At 48.0% G+C, this 27,553-nt stretch overlaps 1 protein-coding gene across 1 annotated transcript in view; it reads right to left on the reverse strand.

Annotated features, from left to right (window-relative positions):
- The window catches only part of SLC6A5 (solute carrier family 6 member 5), a 54,728-nt gene extending 27,837 nt beyond the window's left edge, over positions 1–26,891 (reverse strand). Inside the window, exons 1-9 of the mRNA XM_065529706.2 lie at positions 26,781–26,891; positions 26,037–26,226; positions 25,383–25,543; positions 24,424–25,095; positions 21,688–21,826; positions 18,955–19,086; positions 18,441–18,614; positions 11,340–11,481; positions 7,971–8,103 (exon numbers count right to left, since the gene is read on the reverse strand). Of these exons, the coding sequence (XP_065385778.1) occupies positions 7,971–8,103; positions 11,340–11,481; positions 18,441–18,614; positions 18,955–19,086; positions 21,688–21,826; positions 24,424–25,095; positions 25,383–25,543; positions 26,037–26,226; positions 26,781–26,891 (1,854 nt within the window). The remainder of the gene's footprint in view (positions 1–7,970; positions 8,104–11,339; positions 11,482–18,440; positions 18,615–18,954; positions 19,087–21,687; positions 21,827–24,423; positions 25,096–25,382; positions 25,544–26,036; positions 26,227–26,780) is intronic.
- Positions 26,892–27,553: the final 662 nt, after the last annotated feature.

A 27,553-nucleotide genomic window follows, 5' to 3' on the forward strand; every position in this document is an offset into this window, starting at 1 on the left:
ACGGTGGCTTATGCCTATAATCCCAACATTTTGGGAGGCCAAGGCGGGTGGATCACCTGAGGTCAGAAGTTTGAGACCAGCCTGGCCAACGTGGCAAAACCCCATCTCTACTAAAAATACAAAAATTAGCCAGGCGTGGTGGCGGGCACCTGTAATCCCAGCTACTCAGGAGGCTGAGGCAGGAGAATTGCTTGAACCTAGGAGGCGGAGTTTGCAGTGAGCAGAGACCACGTCCTTGCACTCCAGACTGGGTGACAAGAGCAAAACTCCATGTCAAAAAGAGAAAGAAAAGAAAAGAAAAGGAAAGGAAAAGAGAAACATTTGGGAGGTAACATTAGCAGAACTTGGGGGTTAGTTGAACGTGGTAGGTGGGGGGACCTTTCCTTCCATACCTGTCCATCAAACCTCAAGGTGAGGGCTTGGGACCAGGATTTGGCAGAAGTGGAAGGAACAGTGTGAGAGCTCAGCCTCTGCAGTCCCACGAGCCTGGGTCTAAATCCTGACTCCAGCACTTACGAACTGGATCACCTTGAGGAGCAACTTAACCTCTCTGAGTCTCTGACCCTCAGTGCCCACACCTGCAAAGTGGCAGCAACAGTAGATTCTTCACGGGGCTGTTGGAAGAGTACAGTGTTACAATACACACAAAGTGGAACCGGCCCAGGGCACTGGAAACAGAAGTACCATTTCAGTCTGGCCTAAGACTCACCAGTCCTCAACTTAATAGCATTGACAATGCTCGGCTTACAGGTAGGTAGGCTACAGTCCAAAAAGTGCATTAAAAGACACTTGAGGCCAGGCACAGTGGCTCACACCTGTAATCCCAGCACTTTGGGAGGCCGAGGCAGGCAGATCACAAGGTCAGGAGATGGAGACCATCCTGGCTAACATGGTGAAACCCCATCTCTACTAAAAATACAAAAAAAAAAAAAATCAGCCAGACATGGTGGCAGGTGCCTATAGTCCCAGTTGCTGGGACTATAGGCTGTCAGGTGGGGCTGGGAAGAGGAGATGCTACAAGGGCAGGCCCTTCCACAGAGGCTGAGGCAGGAGAATGGCATGAACCTGGGAGGTGGAGCTTGCAGGGAGCCAAGATCGTGCCACTGCACTCCAGCCCGGGTGACAGAGCGAGACTCTGTCTCAAAAAAAAACAAGACACTTGAGAGGCTGAGGTTAAGCTTCCATCCAGGCCCACTCTGGGCTCTCTGATCCATGGGGTGATGGCTATTGGTTAAGGGCCACCTCCATTCCCACCTGCAGTCCTCCCTCTGAGGGCAACTGGAATACCTGCCCCATGAGAGGGACACAGGGCCCCCGCCACACGCTGCCTGCACAGACTTGAGTACCTGGTAGGGGCTCCAGCATGGTAGTAAGTGGGATTTCAGGAGGTGAGGACAGATTCAAGGACTCACAGGGGGAGATGAGTTGGGGAAGTTTAGAGCTGAGATGAAGAAATAACTCTTGGAGGCCAGGCGTGGTAATCCAGTAGTTTGGGAGGCCGAGGCAGGCGGCTCACTTGAGGTCAGGAGATAGAGACCAGCCTGGCCAACAGAGTGAAACCCCATCTCTATAAAAATGCAAAAATACAAACATGAGCTGGGCCTGGTGGTACTCGCCTGTAGTCCCAGCTACTCAGGAGGCTGAAGCAGGCAAATCACTTGAACTCGGGAGGCAGAGACTGCAGTGAGCCAGTATTACACCACTATACTCCAGCCTGAGTGACAGAGTGAGACTCTGTCTCAAAAAAAAAAGATATAACTCTATAACTCTTGGGGTCACTCCACTTGTTCAAATGAACATACATACTTATATATATATTTAGAGCAACTCATATGTGCCAGGGACAGTTAAATGTTCAGGACCTATCAGTAAACAAAGCAAAGATTTCTGCCCTGAATAGCTTCCGTTCTAGCTGGGGAGATCATCAATCAACAAGAATCGTGGTAAGTATTATTTGTGGTATATTAGAAGGTGATATGTGGATTGAAAAAATGAAAAATTAGAGCTGGGTAAGTGGGGTGGGGTGTGGGGAGGATGGTTGGGAAGGCTTCAGGGAGAAGTTGGTCAAGGAAGAAAGTCAGGGTGAGCCAACTGGATGTCTGGGAGAACATTTTAGATGAAGGGAACAGTTGGAATCACGGCCCTAAGAAGGGAGTGTGCCTGACTCCTAGGAACAGCAGAGGCCAGTGTGGCAAGAGATGGGGCACAGGTGGGAGAGATGGGCAAAGTGGGAGTAGGGAGGGGCAGACTAGGTGAGGCCAGGCAGAGCTCTTACTCTGTGGGCAACGGGGCTATGGCAGGGACTCAGGCACAGGGGTAACAGGATCTAACCTTTCCACAGAATCTCCCAGTTGCTATGTAGCAAGAATACGGCAGGGATAACAGCAAGGAAGCCGCAGCAGCCAGCAGGCAAGGGACAAAGAATGGGGATAGCTCCAGCCAGGGTGTTGTCAATGGAGCTGGTGAGAAACAGTTGCCAGATACATTTTTGAGAGGAGCCACCAGACTTAATGGGGAGTGTGAGAAAAACAGAAGAGTCAGAGTGACTCCCAAGTGTTTTGGCCTCAGCAACTGAAAGGGTGGCGTTGCCATGAACTGAAATGGGGAAGTTGCTTCTGTCTCTAAACCCAATTACTCAAGGCCAAACTCCTTCTTCCTGGCTGCAGGTTCAGAGCTGCCAGGGATGGGCTGCCCTCCTTTTCTCTCTACTGCGACACTGGGGATACCTTTTCCCTGCCCCACAGAACAGCAGTCTCTCCTCCCTCCTTGTCTCAAAGAACTTGTAGTGCTAGGGATGGAAGGGAGGGGCAGCAGCCAGCTCCTCTCTATTTCTACCAAACCTGCTTCTCTCCTTCCCTCCCCTTGAAGTCTAAGGAGAAGTGAAGCCCTTCCACACGTGGATGTTAGGAAATCCAAGGGCATCTGACATCTCAGGGCTGGCCTCACAGCTGTCAGGTGGGGCTGGGAAGAGGAGATGCTACAAGGGCAGGCCCTGACCAGCCTGACTTTCCTGCCCCCAAAACAGCACGGGGATGGGATGCAAGACAAATAAGGAGTATCCTTTCCATCCCCTGACCACCTGGGGCTGGTGGGAAGTGAGGATGGAAGGAAGAGGTGAGGGAGAGGACATGACCTAGACGGCGGTGGCTTAAGGAGGAAATCTCCAAGGCTGGCATGAGTTTAAGATACAACTGTTCCCATTTCACTGTTGGAGGCTGTTTAGACACCATCATTCCTGAGTTCCCTCTGTGGCCAGGTATATTTCTCCCATTTTGCAGAGAAGTTAACTGAGGTTCAGGTTAAGCCTCTCACAAGGGATTAAATATCTCGTTCAAAGTCTTCAGACAGGATTTAAGCCCAAAGCTTCCCCACTCCAAAGCCACTCTTTCCATGAACGCCATTCTGTGGGCCACATGATCAGAAATGTGTATGGCAGGGCCAGGACTAGGGGGAGGCAAGTGAGACAGGAGGCATCTAGGGTGCAAAATTTACGGAGGAATTCACTGTCAGGTGCTGGCCCTGTGCTTCGGGAACCTGAGAGTGAGTGCCTCTCAATTTTGCACTCTAGGCACTTGCTTGCCTCGCCCAGGTGATGCATTCATTTTTAGATGGTGATCATGGTGAACTGAGAGGGCCAACAGTTTGGTTTACAAATCCTGGGAATGCCTCAAATGTGAGTCAGGTGGGCATGGAGGCTTTCTGCACAGCTAGTTCCTCTGTGTCAGAGAAGATTTAGAAGGCACCTGTTTCCACATTGTATTGTCAGAGGAATTAAACTTGAACAGTAATGAATTACACTTGGCAGGAGTGACACTGACTCGCCCATCTGAGCCTGTTGGCCTGACACCTCCAGGCATCCTTCTCACCATGGGACCCCTGAACAGGTGGTAAAAGCCCACCAGCCTGTACAAGCTAATTAGGTTAGCTTTGCTTCGCTGCCACAACTCTCAGGCAGAGGCGCCCCTGAGGGCAGGTGGGCTGCATTTGACCTTCAGGCTGCATGCTGGTCGCCCGTGCCTCTGAAATTCTAGCTGCTGGAAAAGTCTCCAACAGTGAAATAGGAAGACCTGTCTCAGAGGAAGCAAACTGCTAGTCCTGTCTCCTAAGGCCCTAAACAAGAGGAACTGAGCTTATCTGGCTGCAGGAGGATGACATCTCTTTTGCATAAAAATGACAGTGTTCCTGGGATTTCAATCACAAAGGAGTTCATCATAAAGCTGCTGCATCCACCTTGGCTCCCAAATAATGCTCTATGATTAATGTCTGCACAGGCCAGGGCAGGATAGTAAATTGTGATTCATTATTTCTGGTGGTGTTCTTCATTTAAAATAGAAATTGATCATTGATCTCTGGTCGGAAACTTTTCTCAATGAAACAGAGAGATAAGTTGGCAGATCTGAAAGAAAAACGTACCTGCTCAAAACTTCCTATTCCAGAAAGCCTATGAAATCTATCACCAAGAATTAAATTCTAAATCAGTGGAAAGAACTGGCTGCCATGCCATTCCAAAAGAACACAGACTAATAAGATAAAAAGAATCTTAGAGAATATTCTAACTGTTGATTTTGCTAGAAATGAAGCTGTAATATATCCTGTGACTTGCCCAAAGCCACACAGCAACACAGCAGAGACTGGGTAGAAATGCAGATTCTGATTCACTGTGGGGAGATTTTTTCCCCACTATATGAAAATGATGGCTCCAGAATTCCTCATTTACTATCTATTCTTAATAACCCCTTCTTGGGAGAGAATGTCTTGTATTAGAAAAAGTCTAGGCTGGCTGGGCGCGATGGCTCACGCCTGTAATCCCAGCACCTTGGGAGGCTAAGGCAGGGGGATCACCTGAGATCAGGAGGTCAAGACCAGCCTGGCCAACATGGTGCAATCCTGTCTCTACTAAAAATACAAAAAAATTAGCCGGGCATGGTGGTGGGCACCTGTAGTCCCAGCTACTCGGAGTCTGAGGCAGGACAATCACTTGAACCCAGGAGGCGGAGGTTGCAGTGAGCCAAGATGGCGCCACTGCACTCCAGCCTGGTGACAAAGTGAGACTCCATCTCAATAAAAAAAAAATAAAAAATGTCTCGGCTTCAAAGCCAGATAGACCTGGATTCAAATCCCACTACTGCCACTTAAAAACTCCATGACTTCAGGCAATTTACTCTACCTTGACAAGCCTCAGTCTCTCTCTACAAAGTGGGAATCAATGTGCTTCTAATGCATGTGAAGCAGCCAGCACAGTGCCTGGCATACAGTGTTCAACAAACCTCTCTTTCTCTTCCCATCTCCCCAACAAAGCCTCTGCTCTGGAGATGTCAAAGTGGCACAATACGCAGTCGATACAGCAGCCATTCAGAATAATAAACATGAAAAGAGATAATGTTAATTAATAACTGACCATACACCAGGTAGTAACATGCATATCTCACTTAATCCTTATAGCAATCCTAAGTATTATGCACTATTATCCCCAATTTACAGAGAAGGAAATAGGTTTCGAAGGTTAAATAGCTTGTCCGGAGTCACACAACTAGAAAGTGATAGAGCCAGGATTTGAACTAAGATTGGTCTGACTCTGGAGCCACAGGCCATTCTTCCTCACATCATTAAAAGGTGCTGTTCTCACCCTCCTCACCTATCACCTCTCCTCCTGCAGTCTCACCTTCCAGCCTATACTACAGACACCTATCTGGCCACTTACAGAAGTGACAGTCTTGCCCATGGGATTTTGATTGAGCAGATACTTGGCTAGTCTCACTGAGCAATCGCTTGGCTGGGCCCTTTGTCGTTTATGGAAACCCCACCCAAGCTCAGCTCCAAGCTACAGAAAGTGAGGGGTCCGGGAAACTTCAGGCCAGGCTGGGTATTGTCATAAGGGTCAAGTTAACATTTCCCATCTCCCTGTAACCTTAGAAAAACAATCAATCCAGTCTCGTGGTACTCACTCAAAGCCAGCAGGTTCCTCAGGGGTCACTGAATCCCAGTTCTCATTTTACAGAAGGGGAAACTGAGGTCACAGAGTAAAAGTGCCCCCAAACCTCCAAGTCACCCAGCAAGTGTCCGACAGAATAATCTTAGAACTAGAGGGCCTTAGACATCACCCAGTCCAATTGCCCTCACCTTAGAAATGAGGAAACAGAACTTCTAAAACAGCTAGGAAAATGTGCTTTTCATTTATTGGCCAAAAAAAAAGAAAAAGAAATAAAAGCTAAGAGCAAAATCAGAAGCTCAGCCACGTTTCACCGCCCAAGTAGAGATACCCCTACACAGCAAACACCATGAGCAGTCCTCAAGGACAAGGGCCCAGGTCTCCTCACTCCCGGGCTGGTTCTCTCTAGCTGGCCTGATTCTCCCCACACTCTGTGATTTTAGGCGTACCACCTGCCTCAGGTAACCCTGACAAACCTGCCAGAATCTACCACTCAAGTCACTGTGGAATTAGATGACATGAAAAGCAAGCACTAATAAGAACCATAATCAAAAAATGTCCATGTCCCTAGGGAGAAGACAGTTTGGTCTATGTGGCTAATAGGTGCCAGGATTGGGTGTCTAGTGGGGGGTGCGAAGCATGCCTGGGGGTGAAAGATGGCACTGATTACCCTCCCGATGAGACCCGATCCTTCAGAAGTTGGTTGATTGTAACACAATCGCAGAAATTCTTGGCCTGGATAACAGACCAAATCTCAACGCCATAACCTATGGTCTCAGAATCCCCCATTACATCCTCATTCTTTGGGGCTTAAAGACATTTTTGTTTCATCCTAAAACGTGCAAATACCTCCTGGGGTAATTAAATATTATTGCATGGTATTGGAATAACTGGTTAATTCTTCAGTAGGTTTTTCTTTTCTTTTCTTTCTTTCTTTTGTGTGTGTGTGTGTGTGTGTGTGTGTGTGTGTGTGTATGTGTCCGGCGGGACAGGATATCACCCTGTCGCCCAGACTGAAGTGCAGTGATGCCATCTTGGCTCACCGCAATCTCTGCCTCCTGGGTTCAAGTGATTCTCCTGCCTCAGCCTCCCGAGTAGCTAGGATTACAGGTGCCCCCCATCATGCTCAGCTAATTTTTGTATTTTTCATAGAGACAGGGTTTCACCATGTTAGCCAGGGTGGTCTCAAACTCCAGACCTCATATGATCTACCTGCCTCAGCCTCCCAAAGTGCTGGAATTACAGCCACTGCGCCCAGCCTTCAGTAGGTTTTTCTAAGGCTGCAAGGAGATGAAGAAATGTTACTGTGAATGCTACAACAATGCCCAGTGTGGCCTGAGGTTCCATGGGCTCCTCTCTTTCTGTGGCTTGGAACTGAGCTTGGGTGGGAGTTTCGTCATCTCCAAAGGGCCCAGCCAAGCGATCACTAAGTGACCCTTACCAAGTAATTGCTCAGCCAAAATTCCACGGGCAGGACCATCTTCCTTTAGTGCTAGGGGCACGTGGGGTAGAAGAGTGTCAAGCTTAGGGTTGAAAGAAAGGCAAGGAAGGCCACGAACATGGTGGCCAGGAGTGAGGAAAGGGAATCTACTACACAGTCTTGATCTTCAGCCAGCTTCTTGGCAGAAGCAATAACTAACTTGGCAGCCAGACTAAGAGGCAAAAGGCCGGCAGCACAAATTCTAGAGTTTAGGGGAAGTGACTGAATGATATCAGGGAGGTTCCTTCTGCTGAATGAGTGGCCGCCCCTGAGAGGAAAGGAAGGAAATCCTAATCAGAGTACCCCCACCATCCCTTGGGAGCTCTGTATATATGTGTCTCATTTAACCCTTAAAACAGCCCTGCAAGAAAGGTATTATTATCCCCATTTTGCAGATGAAAGTGAAGTCACTTGCCTACAGCCCCTCAGCTGCTCCAGGGCAGAGTCAGAATCAGCATCCACAGCTCCTGACTCTCTTCCCAGTGCTCTGCCTGCTCCCCAAAGCAACCACCCCTGGGCATCCCACAGCTTTCTCTTACTTAGATAAATCCAAGTGCTTACTTTTCCTGAAGTCTTGATTCCTTTAGCCAAGGATGCATACACAATGACCCAAGCCAGGAAGAGGCAGAAAGCTAGTGGCCACCGGATCTCGCCAGGATATTCAATCCCTGCAGAAATCTTCAGCACAAAGTACCTAAGAATTGGAGGGAGGGATGGGGGAAGTGATAGAAAGGAGGAGAGAGGGAGGTGACAGGCAGCAGGCTTTAAGCCTCCAGTAGAGCCAGGAGCCTTGCACAAAACCCCAGCATCCTCCACCCGCCCCACCATCGCAGACTTAATCACATCAGGCTGTGGGGAACTTGCTGGTCTGGGCTCTTGCCCACAGCCATCTGCAGAGACTCCAGCTGGATTTACCCTGCTCTTGATTATGTGCTAGGAGGCCACTCATGGCCCTGGGCAGGCTTCAGGACAAGGCTGTCAGTTCCATTCTCACTAGCACATCCCCAGGAGGAGTGCAACAGAAACTCTGAACCGTCAAGGGTGATTTTTGTGTGTTTTCTCTATTGCTCTACTCTTTTTTTTTTTTTTTTTTTTTTTTTGAGACGTTGTCTCGCTCTGTCGCCCAGGCTGGAGTGCAGTGGTGTGATCTCGGCTCGCTGCAAGCTCCGCCTCCCGGGTTCACGCCATTCTCCCGCCTCAGCCTCCCAAGTAGCTGAGACTACAGGCGCCCGCCACCACGCCCGGCTAGTTTTTTGTATTTTTAGTAGAGACGGGGTTTCACCATGTTAGCCAGGATAGTCTCGATCTCCTGACCTCGTGATCCACCCGCCTCGGCCTCCCAAAGTGCTGGGATTACAGGCTTGAGCCACCGCGCCCGGCCTGCTCTACTCTTTTATGCGAATTTATTCTGATAGTATTTGTGTGGTTTTAAATTTTAAAAATTAGTACATAGTGGAAACTGCACATGCTAAATGACTAAAAATGTGGCCCTGTATTGTAGTTCAAGTTGTGTTGGGCATTTCCTGAGGCTAAGGTTGGCTTAATTATAAAAGCAGGGCTGCCTAGACCTTGCTCAAGCAAAACATTCTAAGACAGATGAGCAGCTGCCGACAGAAGAGGCCACTGGTCAGCTGTAGCTGCTGCTGGCAACTTGTATAGAAAATGAAGACATCATGGCCTGCCTGGCCAAATGGCTAGCAGGGCAGCCTCACCCCTGAGGACAGGAGGCAGCTTCAGGGACAGTGCCTGATAACAGATTCAGACAATTCCTTCTACTCCACAACCATCTAGACATACATCCTCTGTGAAACTGCTGTGTTTGTAGGTTGACATTTTTCTGTGACCTAAAGAACAGGCAAGCCAGCATCCAGGCTCGCAGGACTGTGGGAATGATGGCCCAGAACGTTCTGACCTGCTGAGGGAAATATAGGCAGCAGCCTGACTCCTGGTCCAGCCGGCTAGCTTGAGAGGCTCTTTGGCAACACACAGCCATGTTTTTCATAACAGGGATGGCCAACTCTGTGCAGACAGAGCCTCTTTCAGGCCCAAACCCTGGCAGAACCTGGGCTCAGAGTTGACTAGGGCAGACCAAGGCTGGAACTAAACTTGGTTCCAAGGCAAAACCCTGAGGACCATATTTGCCAAGTGAGGAAAGGGACCTTCCCCATGTCCCATCCCCAAAATAGGTAAACCACATAGTCAACAATTCCACGACTTAGCCGTCTCAACTGCTCCACACTTCAATTGTAGGACCTCAAACAAGTCCCAAGAAACTCCTGATGACATTTCTTCTTAGAAATAAAGACTGGCCCCAAAGGATTAGTAAAGGCCACCAAAAGCAGGCTTGCAAATCACTTTCTAGTACACCTGACTGCATGGATTAGGTGTACTGGCAAATGATTTGCAAACCTGCTTTTGGCAGTCGTTCAGATTTCATCATATACCAGGTCAGACGCAGTTGCTCAGTGCTCAGGGATAATTAAAGGCCCACCCCAATACCATGATAATTATGGTCAAAGGGGACTATTTAATCAATTAGGTAACTTTCCCTTTTGTTCTACAAGGAACAACCATGTACACTCTGAGTCTACAGGGGAAAAAAAACAGGAATAGGAATTAATGACAACTGAGAGAAGAGTCGAGGTATTAGCAACCACTTACCATCTAAGTGAAAGCCACAAACTGGAAGCTCATTGATTAATGCATTTTATTTGATCCCCATGTTCTATTTGAATTATTTTGCTGCCATTTAAAATAGGAGAGATACATAAAAATCCAGATTTTATTTCCATCTTTGATTGTAAAATAGAAGCTCTGGCAGCACTGCCCCACAATTTCACAAGGCAGTGATCAGAGGAGCTGAGCACCAGTGGCCTCCCTTACCTGTGACAGGCAGCCTCTTTGGTTTGCCACAGTCCCCACCCCTCCCTATCATCTCACTTATTTTCACTTTACTCATTTATAATTCTGCCATGCCTGAGTGCATTTGAATTTACAACCTCTGAGTTAAAGTTTAGCTAGAGAACACTTTTTACGTACCCTATGATGAACTCTGTCTACATTTATCTCCCCTAAGATATAATTTCATGGCTGGGTGCAGTGGCTCACGCCTGTAATCCCAGCACTTTGGGAGGCCAAGGTGGGCAGATCACAAGGTCAGGAGATCGAGGCCATCCTGGCTAACACAGTGAAACCCCGTTTCTACTAAAAATACAAAAAATTAGCCAGGCATGGTGGCACGTGCCTGTAATCCCAGCTACTCAGGAGGCTGAGGCATGAGAATCACCTGAACCAGAGGCGGAGGTTGCAGTGAGCCGAGATCGCGCCACTGCACTCCAGCCTGGGCGACAGAGCGAGACTCCATATCAAAAAAAAAAAAAAAGAAAGAAAATAAAAAAATAATTCTATGAACTTCACTAAATCTTCCAGTGGTAGCTAAGGATCTTCAAGTATCCCTGAACCTCAATCTCCAATGTCTAGCAAAACCGATATTGAAAAATACAAAACTAAGGCAAAGCTCTGAAAAAAGGAAAAAAAATGAATTTCTTCTTATTTAAACTAAAACTTTGAGCATGACTTGTTTTCTTTTTGCCTCTCTTCCCTGAAGCCAAGTGCAGATGGAAGAAAAACTAATCTGGTTAACTGACAGTCCACTTAGATTACACTGGATCAAGGTTTTGCAATGGGCTTTTCATCAACATCATGAATTATAGCCACACTGATTCTGCTCCTACTGCCATCGTTCATCCAGCTCTGCTTTCCAGGCTCACTAGACACAACAGTCTGCTCTAGGAAGCCAAACCAGGGAAAAAACCTTCCTCTCTGGTCTCATCCCTTGGGCCACCCACACCTCTGGTCTGCAAATTGAATATTTATTAATTCATTGGGTTTCTCTTAGAAGGTAAAAAAAGAAAAAGAGAGTCATCTTACTTAAAATACTCTTCACTTCCACTGACAAATGTCTTATTGGCCTGGCTGGTGAAATTAACCGTTGTCAAGTTGGGATAGGCAGTCATGCAGAAAGTCGAGTTCTTGATCTGTATTTTGGGATGGTCACTGATAACACAGGAATCTGTTTAGGAGAGGACAGAATAGAAACACAGTGAAATCTGTACAGAAAACAGAGATGCATCTCTCGGCAGCAGTTTAAAAACAAATGCCAAAAACATTTGCCAAATATTAGAGAGTAACTTCAGGAAAGTATTAACTGGGCAAAGCCAGATATATTAATAAAAGAACCAAAGAATTATGTTTTCTCCATCAGAGCCCCCAGTCCCCACAACTGCACCTCGTATTGATGACAAAGGCATTTGTATACAGAGCACTCTCTATGTGGTGGGCAAGCATTTTGTGTGCATTATCTCATTTAATCCTCACAAGAGCCTATGCAGGAGGTACTGTAATCTTCCATTTTCAAAACAAGGAAACAGGCTTAAAGAGGTAGGTAACTCTACTGAAGCCACACAGCTTATGAGGAAGAGAATCAGGATTTGAACCCAGATCCTTATGACTCTGCAGAAAACAAATAAATTGCTGAAATGAATTTAATTGGAAAATAAACAGACCTCCTGAAGGGTACTGCTACAGAAGGCTTTCGAAGAAGTTCACCTTGGACCCACTGCCTGGCACCACATTCAGTAAGCACTCTAGGATACACGTGCTGTGTACTTTCTACTCTCACATGGGTAGGCAGAGGCAGCAACCACACCATCTACCGGGGAGCCTGTGACAGGACCTAACAGTGTGGTGCTCAACTAGGGATGAGTTTTCTCCCCAGGAAACATTTGGCAAGTCTGGAGACATTTTTAGTTATTCACACCTTGGGGACCTGGTGCTTACTGATATCTAATAAGTAGAGGCCAGGGATGCTAATACTAAATATCCTACAGTGCACAGGACAGCCCCCCACAACAAAAAATTATTCAGTCCTTTAGTCAGGCGTGATGGCACACACCCATAGTCCTAAATACTTGGGAAGCTGAGGCAGGAGGATTGCTTGAGCCCAGAAATGCAACACTGCAGTGAGAAATGATCACACCACTGCATTCCCAGCCTGGGTGATGAAGCAAGACCCTGTCTCTTAAAAAAAAAAAAAAAAAAAAAAAGAATTATTTAGTCCAAAACATCAGTAGTACCAAGGCTGAGAAGGCCTGATCTAGGCAGGGATGGAGAAAGGAAATTAACCATGTAAGTCTTGGTATGTCAGGCTCTGTGTTGAGCACTTTAATGATTATCTCATGAAATCCTCATAAAATCCAGGAGGTATATATTATTATTGTCATTGTAAACAGGAAGAATCTGAAGTCTTTCTGACCATTTTACAATGCCTCTCTAACAGATTTTAAAATACAGATCAACTGACAAATACCTTAAATAAAGAATCCACCAGGACTAATCCCAAAGGACATTATTTTGCGAAGGAGCACATAGTAACAATAACAACAACAACTTACACTCATATGGCAGTTACCACGTTTACAGCACTGTTTTAAGTACTTTACATGCATTGACTAATTTAAGCCTCATACCACCCCCTGTGAGAAGGTACTGTTATTATCTCTATGTTACAGATAAGGAAAACTGGGGCACAGAGGGATGCAGTGGCTGGCCAAGGTCATACATCAAGCCAGGATGTAAACAAGCTTTCTCTTTGGAGTCAATGACTTAGGCACTCCAATGTGAATAGGGAGCAGGGATTATAAATTCAAACACCTACAGAAGCCAGGATGATGACTCAAATAAGGAAGGCATAAAATTGGAAAATAATAGAGAGAGGTGGGGACTATGGCCAACCAGAGAGCACTCCAGCCAATCAGTGCCAAGCTTTTCCAGATGTTGCGGCAAAAGATGCAAAAAATCTATCAACTTACATGAAATCTCCCCATTTAAAAATACTGAATGTGTTAAAATTGTCTTTAAATACCATGAGCAACAATAACAAAAAGTGGCCAGGCAGGGTGGCTCACACCTATAATCCCAGCACTTTGGGAAGCCAAGGCAGGAGGATGGCTTGAGCCCAAGACTTCAAGACCAGCCTAGGCAACATAACGAGACCTCTATCTGTACAAAACATTTTAAAAATTAGCCAGGTGCAGTACTGCACATCTATAGTCCTAACCACCCAGGAGGCTGAGGGAGAAGGATTGCTTAAGCCCAGGAGTTCAAGGTTGCCGTGAGCTGTGATCGCACCACTGCACTCCAGCCTGAGCAACAGAATGAGACCTTTTCTCTAAAATAAATAAATAATTTTAAGAAGCAGGCTTGATTCCCAATTTATGCTGTCTATGGAAGAGCAAAGTGGGCAAGAATGTGAGTTCAGGCGTTCCACTACTACTGAGAGCTTGAATGAGTTCCATTTATCCAAGCCTCCATTTTCTGGACATTGTTGTTCAGGGTTGCAGTAAGGACTAAATGAAGAGAGATCACAAATGAAAAATCTTCCCACGAAGCCTGGCACACAGCTGGCACTCAATAAATTTTAGCCATAACTCAATCATCATTGTCATAGCGTTTTCTGGAGAGAGTATCTCTAGTCTTCAACATCATCTCCCACAAGGCCACTTGCCTGCCATAAATTGCCTACCGCTTCCCATACACACTGCAGAGTTTCTTAGAATGTTGGGTAAAAATTGGAAACAATAATAAGAATCCCTTCCCTTTCAGTAGTTCTTTAGACCAAGGTTTCTCAATAGCTGGGCTAATGGCATTTGGGGTCAGATAAAGTAACCGCAATAGGTCCACTGCCCAATGGGCACAGTGAGTCAATACACCACCAAGACACTGCATTGCAGCAGAGAAAGAGGTTTAATTAAGAAAAGAGGACCTTTTCTAAGTCACCCCAGAATTCCAAAGGACCAATACTCTGCAAGGGATAGCCTGGTCCCAGGAACAGAACACACTCATGTGCTGGTAACACAGAGAATGACAGATGGAGGGGCTGCACAAAGAAAGACTGGGGATTGACACCTTGTTTTTTTTTTTTTCACCAAAATAAATTAAAAAATAAAGCACTGGCTAAAAATGAGATAGGATCTCTCAGCCTGATCATACACTCGCAGGAAACAAATAGAGTTTCCTGGGTTGCAGCAGAGAAAGAGGTTTAATCATAAGAGCCACTGAACAAGGAGATAAGAGGAAACCTCAAATCCATCTCCCCAAAGAGTTTGGGGCTAGGGTTTTGGAGTAGGTTGAAGAGTGCAGGGTGAAGTCATGGAACAGAGACATGAAGAAATGTATTCTCACACTGATTCAGTTCCTCTGTGGGAACCTTTTTTCATTTGTTTTTTGGTTTTTGAGACAGTTGTTACCCAGGCTGGAGTGCAGTGGCATGATGTCTGCTCACTGCAACGTCTACCTCCAAGGTTCAAGCGATTCTCATGTCTCAGCCTTCAAAGTAGCTGGGATTACAGGTGTGCGCCAACACTCCCAGCTAATTCTTGTGTTTTTAGTAGAGACAGGGTTTTGCCATGTTGCCCAGACTGGTCTCAAACTCCTGGCCTCAAGTTATACATCCACCTTGGCTTCCCAAAGTGTTGGGATTACAGGCATGAACCACTGCTTAAAGCTGGTAGGAGTCTTTAAACTGGTTGGCATCAGCTGTTTTGCTGGAATTCAGGATCTGCTTAAGCAATTCTTAAACAAAAGCCTTAGGATTCTAACATCAGAAATCTTATCTATAGGAACAACGGGGATGCAAATGTATGTAGTGTTACTCAACTTTTGGTTTCAAGGAAGTGAGTCAAAGCACAGCCTGATTAATGCTAATTATCACAATACTTCTGTCTAGAATTCTTGTTAACCCTGCAAGGACAACTTTAATAATTATTGGCTCTGGGACCGTCCCTTGCATTGCAGGATATTTAGCAGAATCCCTGGCCTCCACCTACTAAATGCCAGGAGCCCATCCAGCTGCAACAACCAAGAATGTCTCTGAACATTGCCAGATGTCCCCTGCAAAATCTCCCCTTGTTGAGAATCTCCACTTCAGGGCCTAAAAATATCTTCCTGTTCAAAGTATCTTCTTTAGTCTAATCGAATAACAGCTCCAGGAAGATTCCCACCTAATCGTTTACCAGGAAAGCTTTTGTTTCCCCCAGCGATGACATGAATGAAGACAATTAAAGAACCCTCCATATCTCTGTTCTGTAAATAAGCACGTAAGTTATTTCTCGCCCTCCTGCCAAACGTTATATCCACCCAAGACTGGAGCGATCACTAACACGAGGGCAAACACCAAATCTCTTGCTTCCCAAGTTGCAATTGTTGAAGCACGCAGGCAGCCTCCCTAGAGAGCGTCTCTGGATGTCTGCAGATCACTGCCGCCGCAGCAGCACAAGGTCACCGTTTCTGCAGCAATGCAGCAGGGTTCCCAGGATCCCTACTCGCTCGCTCCGCAGCCTCAAGCCTCCTGCAATATCCCCTCCCACCACTGGGCGGCAGGAGCATACTTCCCAGCGCCCGGCGCCTTCGGGTCCACCGGCGAAGGAATGATGGGCCATCTCATCAGAGAGCTCTGCGGCCCAGCAACCCCGAACAAAGAACAGAGAATGATCGTCCTAAATTGGAAGCTGTGGAATGGGATTCTCTTTACTCGGGCAATTATTAATAAATGAAAGCACATGAAAGACCAGGGAGAAAAGGAATCATTTAATTAAAGTTCTAATGAAAATGAAGCCATTCCGGAAATAGAAATGGTATTTATGTTGTTCCTATTTTACGTGACCCAGCTAGCTCCTATTTTCACATAAAGCCGCTGGTCTCACTTGACAGGGCGCAGATTAGTCATTCTCCATTACAGATACTTGAAGAGTTGAGTCACCCTAAATACGGCAGCCTCTCTTATAACCTGCATCAGAGAAAGACGTGACAAGCGCTGCCTCTCCCCACGCACAGATCCAGGGCTTTCCTCTGGGGCGGGAGTGGGTATGATTGCCTGGTATCTCCATGGAATGTGTCCCTTGCAGCACTGAGAGCGTCATGGGGCAGCTCCGCGCTGCACATGAAGGTCACAATAGCTAGCCATTCAGTCCCTTTCTCCTGGGGTGAGTCCTTTTGCCCAGCAGTCACAGGGTGTGGGTAGTTGTGGGGTTGCGAGAGAGCAGGTGAAACTGGAAGGCAACTGATGGGAAATGCTGGGGGAAAGAGTTTGTCCATCTCTTAAGGAAGCCTTGCTCAATATGACCATTTGCGAAACAGCCTGGGAATATCCGTTGTCTAGACTCCTGATTTGTACAGCAGAGCGTGGGGCTCTGCAAATCAGGCCACTATCACCTTTTCTAAGTCACCCCCGAATTCCAAAGGACCGATACCCCTGCAAGGAAGGGATAGCCTGGCCCGAGGAACAGAACACACTCATGTGCTGATAACACAGAGAACGACAGATGGAGGGGTTGCACAAAGAAAGAGTGCGGACTGACACCTTGTTTTTATTTCCACCAAAAAAAAAAAAAAAAAATTAAAACACTGAGTAAGAATGAGATAGAATCTGCTCAGCCTGGTCATATACTCGCAGGAAACAATCAGAGTGAAAAATGTGCATTGTCTCCTTGCGCTCAGAGCTAGGATAGTTTTAATGGTTTTGTACCAGTTGAGTAGGAGCTGAGCTGTGTCATGTCTTTGCTCTGCCTTTCATGTCTCCCAGGTGATGGTGAGCCAAACTGGAAGCCAGGGGCAGGGGCTTCTGTGCCTCTTGGGCCTCCATCCATGTGCCTGATCCAGTCAACATGCTCAGCCTGCTTTAAACACACACACACACACACACACACACACACACACAGAGCGAGAGAGACTATAAAATAAACACATGTTCATGGCAGAAAATGCAGAAAAGAATGGCATCTCTCTGGGTCTGCGAGAGGGAAGAATTCATCTTTTTGCCCTTAATCTACTTGAAGGGTTAAATAATGTGCTTTCCATCATGAAAAAAGCTGGTTTTGGAGGGCAACACTAAGAGCCAATCATACGGAGATCACAGAAAGCTGGTCTTGGCACAGACCTAGCTGAGGAGAATTAACAGATCTACTGGGGAAAGAAGAAACTACTTGTTTCTAGGTCCCCTTTTAAATGACCAGAGCTTCCAAAGTGACTACTACTAGCACCTTTTATCTGTAGAGTTGTATACTTCTGCAAGTGTATCACACCCCTCATTTCTTTTCTCCTTACAGCAATCCCCATAAGGTAGGTAGTGGAAGAACATTTTTATTTCTATTTTTCAGAGAAGGAAAACAGATCCAGAGAGAAGTTACCTGACCCAGACATACATAGTCAGTGACAGAGATATAGACCAGAAAGACTTCCTGACATAGCTGCCCTACTTCTCCTCATATTCACTCTCTTGCCCTTGACCCAAGAAGCTGACGCTTTTCCCCAAGGCCTCAAGTCCCAATCTATTTCACATCTGAAACATCTTCCAGGAACACTCCCTGACTCCCCAGTAGCTGGCCCTCTTCTAGACACTACATTTTTATCAGAGTGGTCTAAGGGTTCACTCTCATGTTCACCCCATGCACTGAGCAGTATCTTGTGAAGTCTGGCCGCAGGATCGCTCACCTGGACTCTAGGAATTAGACCATCACTTTTCAAATTGTACCATGCAGATAAGTCACTTGGGAACCTAGTTAAAATGCAAGTCTTATTCAGAAAGGCTAGAGGGGGACTTCTAACCACCATCCAGGTAATGCTGCTAGTCTAAGAAACACTATAAAACAAAATAAGATTCTACAAGGACTTGTTTAAATGCAAATTTTCTGAACCCAACCAAATCTATAAATCAGACTATCTTGTGGGCCTGTGAACCTGCATTTTTAACAAAGATTCCAGCTATTCGTGAGCGAACAAAAATTTGATTATGCCCTTCTCTGGGCCAGGAACTCCTTAAATGTTAGAATTAAGTATATTTGATAGCTCAATGTAATCTCTGTGTTCCCAGAACATAGTATAGGTCCTAGCATGCATAATATATGTTCAGTTATTTTGTTGAATAAATGGATAGTTCAGAATACACACACCTAAAGCAGATATTTCCAAACTTACCTAATAAAAGTTTGGTTTTATCTTTGCATTCTGGCGTATTCCAAGGGTTGTTGCAGGAGCCCCAGGGTAGTACAGACACAAAGGAGGCAAACAGGTAGAAAAGTGTATAGCAAATAATCACATTGTAGTATATGGCTATTAGGACAGAGATGATCAGCATCGCGATGCCACAGCCTGCAGAAGCAAAAATTCCAGGGGTTCATTCCTTCTTAAATGCTATGGAATTCTTAGAGTTAGGCATAGGGTAGGGACCTAGGTCTGGGCTCTCTTGTACAGAATGGATGCACTAATAGCAGAGTGGACTGTATGTCTACCAGGGATATGAAGGCATTCTGCTGGGAACTTAACAATGCCAGAGGTGATCTTGGGCCATTATTCAGAAGGACGAAATAAAGGATGGAAAGAGTTAGTTCTATTAACCACAAAGGCAGGTCTCCCTCCCTGGGGCTGCATGGTGCCAGAGGGGACAGAGTCAGAAAGGGCCTGAGGAGGCTGGGAGGCAGGCTGGACTCACCTTGTAGAGCTGGGATGGCCTTCCACACAGACACTGGCCCCTGGCTGGCAAACTGGCCCAGCGACACCTCCAAGAAGAAGATGGGTAATCCAGCCAGAGCCAGCATCATCAGGTAAGGGATGAGGAAAGCACCTTGGAAAGAGAGTGGGGAGTGAGAGCCCTGGGAGGCAAAAGCAGGCTGCTGCCCTCCTTCACCTTCCGGGTTGGGGGCTGGGCTCCCTCTCAAAGAACTAAAGGACAATTTAGCTCCATTCCTGAAGAAGCCCTTTGATGTCCTGTCTCAGCAACAGTCACCCACAGATATTTAAGAGCCCTCCTCCAAAAAGTATAAGGGTACCCGTGCAAATACACTCCTTATTTCAATTCTCCACTGGCAGATGGCTAGGGATATGTGCTGATGGGGTTTTATTCTTTTCTTTTTTTATTATAGCACTTCAATTTCCCAAAATTAAGCCCCTGCAGAGCTTAACCAGTCCATGCCTTTGACTCACTACTGGATTCAGATTGATGAAATCTTATCGGAGCCTCAGCCCTCCCAGGACCTAAAAGCTTCTAAGCTAAACTCCAGGAGCCCTCCTCTACAGTAAGTTACCTGAACAGCTTCTACCAACCAGGGCTGGGCAGGCTCTGCCAGAAAGCCATTGGGGGATACCCATCCTTCTTCCTAAACCCATCCCCATCCGCATCACACACTTCTCAACGCCCTTCTCCATGTGAGAAGTTCCTTCCATCCTTCAAGGTCAACTCAAATGCTTCCTCTTCCAAGAAGTCTCCCATCTGTGTCCTCCCACAGTACCTTGCTCCAGGCACCAATCACTTGTTAATTTTTATGTAAGTGTCTTATTCAGCCTGTGAGCCCCTAATGTTGTTTGCGCTTCATCTCTTTAGTCCTCAAAATGCCCCGTCTAGGGCAATAGTATCTGGCAGGCCTCCATAGAGTCGCTGAGACTTCTGTAGGGTTCTTTCCCTTCAACGTTCTTTGAGGTTGTTTGGGAGGGACTTGGGGAATGGTCATGAGTTTTGAAAAAGGTTTTGACCAGAACGGGCTGCTGCATGGGCCAGAGTCAAGGGCCAGGGTACTGGAGATGCGCGAGCGCAGAACAGTGGCCTTAGCGGAGGGAAAACTAATCTTTCTCTAGTCTACTCTTCATGCTCCCGCCCCTCTGCACTTCCTGTTTGATGGCAGGGCCTTTCCTGCCCGGGGCTTTCCAAGCCAGGAAGGCCCAGGAGCAGCCACGGGCTGCTGGGCAGTAAAACCGGGGTCCTGCTTTATCCTCTCAAGACGGGGATTGTGCAGTCCTCCTCAGCTCCTGAAAAGGAGCGGCGAGCCCTCCACCCCACACTGAGGGCTGCGGGGCCCCGAACCGCAGTGCGGAACAGGCTGCCTCCCATCGCAGCGCCTGGCTCCTCGGGAGCGCTGAGATCTGCTCTGCCGCTCTTCGCAGATCCCGGGCGAGCAGAGCGCGGGCACTTGCGCGGGCCAACCTCCTTTTGCTGGAACTCCCTCCTCTACCCTGAGTACCCACTTCCCTTCTATTCACTGGAAGCCTTGTTGTAGCATCCTGGCCTGAGGGCGCCCTGTGGAAAACCAAAAGGGAACCTATCTGGGTGCCTCTATTCGTGTGGCCGGTACTTGGTCTGTTTTCAGGGCACCCCAGATGGCAAAAGCTCTGCGGTTCTCATTAGTACTTGTCAGAGTTTCCTAATTTGGAACTGGAGAGGAGGGGAGTAGTGGCCTATGTTTTGCGCTTTAGCCGTCCGGTGATGCACCAAAAACGGACAGATGCAGCACCTGTCCGTTCCGCTGCACCAAATTCCGCCTGAAGCGGACCCAAGAGGCAAAACAAAAGAACAAAAACCCTCAAACTGCCTGACCTATGGGCTGAAGGAATGCATTGTTTGTCCCTTCCGTCCAGTTGAGAAGATGTGGGAGGGGGCTCTAGGTTCAAATTCCTATTGCTAGAGAGCGGCCGGCCCCGCGGCACCTAAACGTCGGGAGGGCCAGAGGGATCGTGAATGTGCCGGGTCCCTCCTCGGTGGGTACAGAAGAGGTACAAGGGAGCACAGTTGCCCAGCAGCCGATGCAAGCCTAACTAGTGTCCTCCCCATCTCTGAAACGGCTTTCCTTCAAAACCAGCACCTTCCTCCCATTTAGGGCAGATGAAAGAAACCTGTTTTCGCTGTACGATTTTACTAAAATCAAAATACGTTCTGCTTCAAGAAGCAGAACAAGAAGGCGGAGGTGGCAGGCACTTCTGAGAGGTTTTTGACAGCACATCCCCCACCCCTTCTCCCTCACCCCCTAGCTCGCCTAAGGAGTGCCCTAGGAAGGCAGGCTATAACCCTGAATCAGGGCTCCAGAACTGTACAGCGGCTGGCTGTAACCTTGTTGGGTGCCCGAAGTGCCGCCGCTCTCTGAACACTTGACCGCTAGCACCCGTGCTTACGTGGCTCCGGACCCAGGCCCCAAAACTGGGTCAGTGGGGGTTTGTGGGGCCTCACTCCTCCCCTGCGCCCCTCTCTAGATAAGAGACTCCGGGATCTAATGCCGAACGATTATGGTCGTCCCCGCCCTCTGGTTATGCACTCACGCCTATGAGGTGTAGGGCTGGAGCCTGCGGAGGCTGCTCTGAGCCTCCCCGCCCTGCGACCCTGCCTGAGGGCTCCTGTCCCACCCAACCCTCAGGTGCCCGCCCCGCCCCGCAGCAGGCGGAAAGAGCGGAAAAGCCATACCTCCCCCGTTCTGGAAGGCCAGGTAGGGAAACCTCCAGACATTGCCCAGCCCCACTGCGTACCCCACCATGGACAGGATGAAGTCCAGTTTGCTGGACCAGTTCCCTCGGGCCTTATTCTCATCCCCTTGCTCGTCCTCCTGGGGGCGGAAAAGCACATTGTCGATAACAGCCCCGAGTAGGTCCACAAGCAGGCCCCTTCCACCCCTCCCCCCGGCTAGGGGTCCTTCCCAGCAAGCAGGCTCCCACTTTTCAACTGAGGATGCATCGGCAAGCAGGACCCCAAATGTAAAGAAAGGATGCATCTACAAGCAGGGACCTCACCCCTCAACCCTGCACTGAGAGTCAATCAGCAAGCAGGTCCCCAATTCTGATCTGAAGATCCATCTTAAACAGACCCAAAACCCCCTCTTTCCTAGATCATACAGTCAGGGCACACCAGCAAGCAGCTCTCCCCAAACCTTGAACCTGTAAGGTGATTGCAAGCAGGTCCCTCCATCCCCAACCCTTCACCAAGAATTTATTTGGCAAGCATCATGCCTGGAGTTCCCAGCAAGCAGGTTCCTAATTAATCCTCGCCCACAAAAAAGCCTTCACCACACCCCCTCCTCAGCCCTTTCTTCCTTTAGAGTGTGTGACAAGACCAGAAAGAGAGCTGCAATGCCGAAGCCAGCCGGAGCCCCTGCCTTACTTTCTTGACCAAACAGAACCTGCCTGGTCAACTAATTTAAGAAGGCATCCTTCAAGACTAATGCAAGGGAGATGGGCAGGAGGCAGATTTGAAGATGAAACAAGAGGGAAAACAAACAAACAAAAAAAGATTGATATGGGAAGACACAAGCCATCTACAACCTTGAGTTCTGGTCTAAATTTTACTACTAACCAGGTGGACAACCCCAGGCAAGCCACTTGCTCTCTCTGAACCTCCATGTCTCATCTATAAAAGAAGCTTAGAATAACTGTCCCCTGAAGCCCTTGCCAGCTCCAGCAGTCTATGAATCTTTGAGGCTCATTTCTTCAAGCTCACACTAAGACGCTTTCTTGGGGCAGTGCCTGGTCGTGGAATGCCTCACTACTACTCAGGAAAAATGGGGGGAGACCACCCCAAATAAACTCTGAAAATGTTAGGGACACCTAGATACTGCACAAAGCTTTCCAGGGACTCAGGCCACTGCACAGTTTCCACCTCCTCAGTCACCCTTCACCTCCTATTGTAGTAACTTGCTAGGTCTCATACTTTTCTACAGGCTGTGGAGGACACAGCAGCAGCTGTCAGGAGAAGTCTTGGGGAGGGAGAAAGAGCCAGGGTGAGTGTCAGAAAGGCACAATCAGAAAGATGGGCAGGGCCGAAAATAAGTACTTTCAGAAACCAAACATCTTTAACATCCTCCCTCTCATCCTCCCACACACAGACCACCTCCACGCCTAATCCCACCCTTCAATCCTTCCAGAGCTGCAAAGGGTGGGAGTTCCAGCTCCTTCTGCCGCAGTGCGGAGGTTAAGCAAGACAAGTGAAACAAATATTCTGCTCCACCTGGGGTCACACTGTGGTATACATGCTGTCAGAGGCAGATAATACACATAGAAAAACCCTCCAGATGTGGACCCCAAAAGGAAAGGCAAGTGGGAAACTCTATATTTATTTCTAGTTCTGACACCACAAGCTCCTGCTAGGTGGGCCTGTGGGTAAGTGTGAGTGTGTGTGTGTGTGTGCAAACACTAGAGTAACTAAAGATAGAAGGGCTGTATAAATCCTAAACCTCACACAGGCATAAATTTTGGTCCAGGCCCCACTGCTGGATATATGCCTAGTCCCTGAGGCCAGGAAAGGAGAGGAGATAGCAGAAAGGCAGGCAGTGAGAAGGGAAGAGCTGAAGTGGATGAAAAAGGACAGAAGAAAGAAGAGATCAGAGAAGGAAGGAGAGAGACAGAGGGAAATGGAAGAGAACAAAAGCCTGTATGAGACAGCGGGCCACCAGCAAAAGTTGCCTTTATTCATAACCCAAGGATTGGGATTTGCTCTGTGGGTTTTTCACGCCTCTAATTAAGTGGTAAAGGATCAAATGCAAGAGGGGATTCAGATTAGTGTAGCCTGAAGCTTATACAATTGAGGGAGGTTACTTTAGGGAAAAAAAATAGAAAATTTTGGCAAAAGTAGACACCAGGTTTTGGAAGGACCCAGGCAAAGGACAGGCCCCAAAGCTTAAGCTTCAGTAGCCTCAGGTAAACCCACCTGGCATCAAATGAGTTCTCATGTAATAAGCTTTACTGGCAGTGTAAAGGCTACAAAACTTAAACTATTATCCTCCTACCCCTCCACCCCCAGCCACGACCACCTGGCTTTGTTCTGAATTTTCTCCCTCTTTTTGTTTAATTAAGAAATTACTTTTGAAAAGAAAAGACAGTCATTGGCAGGAGAGGGAGTCTGTCTGCATAAAAGGGTGGGATCTATCTGCCTGAACTGCTTTGTGAATCCGGACCTGGATTCCCACTACAGCCAAGGCTGGGAAGGGGCAGGTCGTGGCCCCTCTGGCAGGGTCACTGCAGCCCTCGCGCCCTGAACTGCCGACCCCAGCGCAGTGCGAGCTTCCGAAGCCCCAAAGCCGCCTCCCGCATCCATCACCTGGCACTGCCAACCGGTTTCCCCATCAGCACACGTGCACCCGCCACGGCCCGGCTGGCCTCTCTCGCGCAGCTGGAGAGCAGGACACTGTGCGGGCCGAATGCAACCGCTTACCTGGGTGGCAACGGTGGCCACGCTGCCCGGGAGCACGGACGTGATTCCATCCGTGCCCAGCACCACGGTGCTCTGGCTCATGTTCACCCAGCCCACGGCAGGGGTATTGTTCCGCTCCAGGGTGCCCTTGCCCACACTCACGTTCGCATTCCCCTCCGGGCCTCGCAGAGCATGGATCTTACAGTGCAGCGCGTTGCTGGGCCCGGAGCTCCCAGGAGGGGGGACGGCCTGCGCGCCTTGCGCCTCTCTCAAGTCCGGCAGAGCTGCCGAGGCCGCCTGCGCCCGCGGGCTACTGAGTTTGCAAGACCCCACTCCTGGCCGCTCAGCCTCGCAGGCTCGCGCGTCCGCTGACTGGAAAGTTTGGGCGCCGGTGGAAGCGGACCTGGGCACACGTGGCGGCGGCGGGGCAGCAGCCGCGGGAAGCTCCTGCTCCGGGCTCGTCCTGGGAGCGCATGGGCCATCCAGGTGGCCCTGCGCCGCCGCCGCCTCCGGGCTGTTGGCTGGCTGTTTATTCATTTCCTTGGGAGCACTGCAATCCTGCAAACACAATGTCAAGTTCGTGCAAAACAAAGTCACAACAGCATTAAAAATACCTGTATCTACATATGGGGACGTTCGCAACTCAGGTCCAGACACAATATCTGGGGAAGCAAATTGGAATCTGAATTTTTTCTGTTAAGAAAGACTGCAATCAGTATTTCTCAATTTGCCCGCTTCATCAATAACCAGATGACAAAGAAGCTAATATTTCCTCCCTAGTGGAGGATGAACTAAGAAAAGAGGCAGAAATGGAATTTTGTAAGGGGAAAAGGGGAGTGGAAATAGCCCTAGAGTCATGAGCTCTCCTCCCTCTTTGGATTTCACATCACAGCTGTGGGTGCCCGCATCCCCATCACCATTGTAGAAAGATTCTTTAATTTTCCGCCCCATTTCCTTTGTCATTCAACAATGCACATTGCCTTTTTCCCCCATAGACAAGCTGCGGCCACAAAGCTGATGCCCTGGCACCTGCGAGTGCTTGAGGCCAAATTGGTTGAGTCCCAGCGCTCCACAACCCACCTCCTCCCGCCAGGTAGCAAAGAAATGTTAAGAATCACGATCAAAATAACCACAAAAAATCCTACAACGATAATAAATTTAAGACACAGAGTAGTAACTAGGTTTGTTATCTTACACAACTTGTATTCACTTCCAGATTCCCAGACATGTAAAATAATATGCAAAGTTTTTTGGTTCTTTTGTTTGTTTATTTGTTTTTGCGTAACTATTCACAGGAGTCTAATATCCTTCACAACCCTACGCTGGCTTGAGTACCAAAACTCATGACTAATTTTTATTCTCTTTTTCCCAATTCACTTTCAAATGAAAATAACTGCCAGCGGTGGTTTTCCTAGCCACTTTTATCTTTCAGGGCTTCCTAAACATTAGCACCAATAATTATTATTACACTGTAATAATCCTATTATCTTCACCTCCACTGCACTCTTCTAGTCTAACCCCCTTTCACAAGCACGCAAAATAGAACTCCTCAATTTCCACAAATCTGAATACCTCGGCTTCAGCCAGCATTTGTCTCAATAGCCTCTAGGACCCAGAGCAACTCGCCTCTGTACCGGCGTCTGGCTTTTCAGCACCGAGGACAGTGCCCAGGATCGGGTCTTTAGGAGCCACAGTCAACCTCTCAGCTCTACAACCTAGGAAACCTCTTTGCGACCTCAGGTGACGCTCAGAAGTACAAATACCTAGGGCTGTGAGAATTGTTCTCCTCCTCGCCCCCTTTCCCCCCACCCAATGCACAGACGTCTTCAAAAGAAACAGCCAAAACGAATCTGCTTTTCCTATCCCCTCAGCCCCTTTTCCTCTTGAAAGAACAAAAGCAAACACTCACCATGTCTGACACAGGCAACAGATTGAACTGGTGGAGGGTGAAACCCGCTATTGACAAGACTGGGTTTGGCTCCGGCAGGAGAGGCGCTTTCTATATCTCCTTGGGAAAGGCCGGGTTTGCGTCAGTGCAAAGCAAGGTGCCCTTGGTTTGACATTTTCTTGATAATACAAGTTTGATAAATCATTACCCCCTTGGATTCAAGTTTTAAAGGGACAACAGCCTAGAGTATGCTGGCCAGTTGTCGCTCCAGCGGGAGGGGGCTGCGTGTTTGGCGTGACTCATGTGGGTCTGATTACTAAACCGAAACCGGCAGGAGGGGAAGACAGAAGTTTGCCTCCTCCTAATTAAGGGAAACATGGGAGGGACACGTCCCACTGCACCCAAGGCAAGGCGCAGTCGCCAGCAGAGTGGATCGGGATGTAGAGGTAGGGGGAGGGAGCTAAACCACTGTCTTCTCTTTCCCTTTCACTATATTCCATTGCTCTCTCCCCCAATCTTCAGGGATGCCGAAAATATTACTCCGAAAGAGACTGAGGGTCTGCGCATAGCCCCACAGCTCTGCGACGGCTGAAGCAGGCATGGGTCCTGCATTTATCAAGGTATACCTACCTAGCATGTATGTGGACTTTAGATTCTCACATCCCTACCCTTCCGGACAGTCAGTCTTGGACGAATCCTGGGTTTTTTGCTTAAAAATTGAGATCTAGTATTTCCGTTCCTATTTCTGTTAACACAATCAGGAGAAAATTCTGAGTATAACTGACCGTTCTCATTGCATTTTTAAGCTCTTTTGAAGACGTTTTAGAGAAATGAAAATGAAGATTTTCCAACACAGACCTAGTTCTTAGGTCACTTTCAAAGTCAAGGGAAACCCATTCTTTCTTTGTAGTCCTTTCAATAAAATCCTACCAGAGCCAGGCCTGATTTGACAGCGCGAGACCTTAGAGACGTCCAAATCGAGATGCCCAGCAACGGGCGGGGGGGGAGGGGGGGCGGGGGGGCGGGGGGAGCCGTACCAGGAAGTTCAACAATACTGTGGCGGAGATGGGATTGGGGGTGGCAGTGGCGATAAAAAGATGGACTTTCTTGTTGGTACAATGCAATAGCTATAATCAGGAGAGGAGAAAACGCCTTTACAAAGAAAGTGTAGTTTGGAGACTAGAAGGGGATTATCAGCAAAATGCTTCCCTCCTCTCCTTACTTGCCGGTCTAGCTTGGGGAACCCCTGGCCTCGGGGATGAG

This window comes from Macaca fascicularis, chromosome 14, assembly GCF_037993035.2.
Source record: "Macaca fascicularis isolate 582-1 chromosome 14, T2T-MFA8v1.1".
Lineage (NCBI taxonomy): Eukaryota > Metazoa > Chordata > Mammalia > Primates > Cercopithecidae > Macaca > Macaca fascicularis.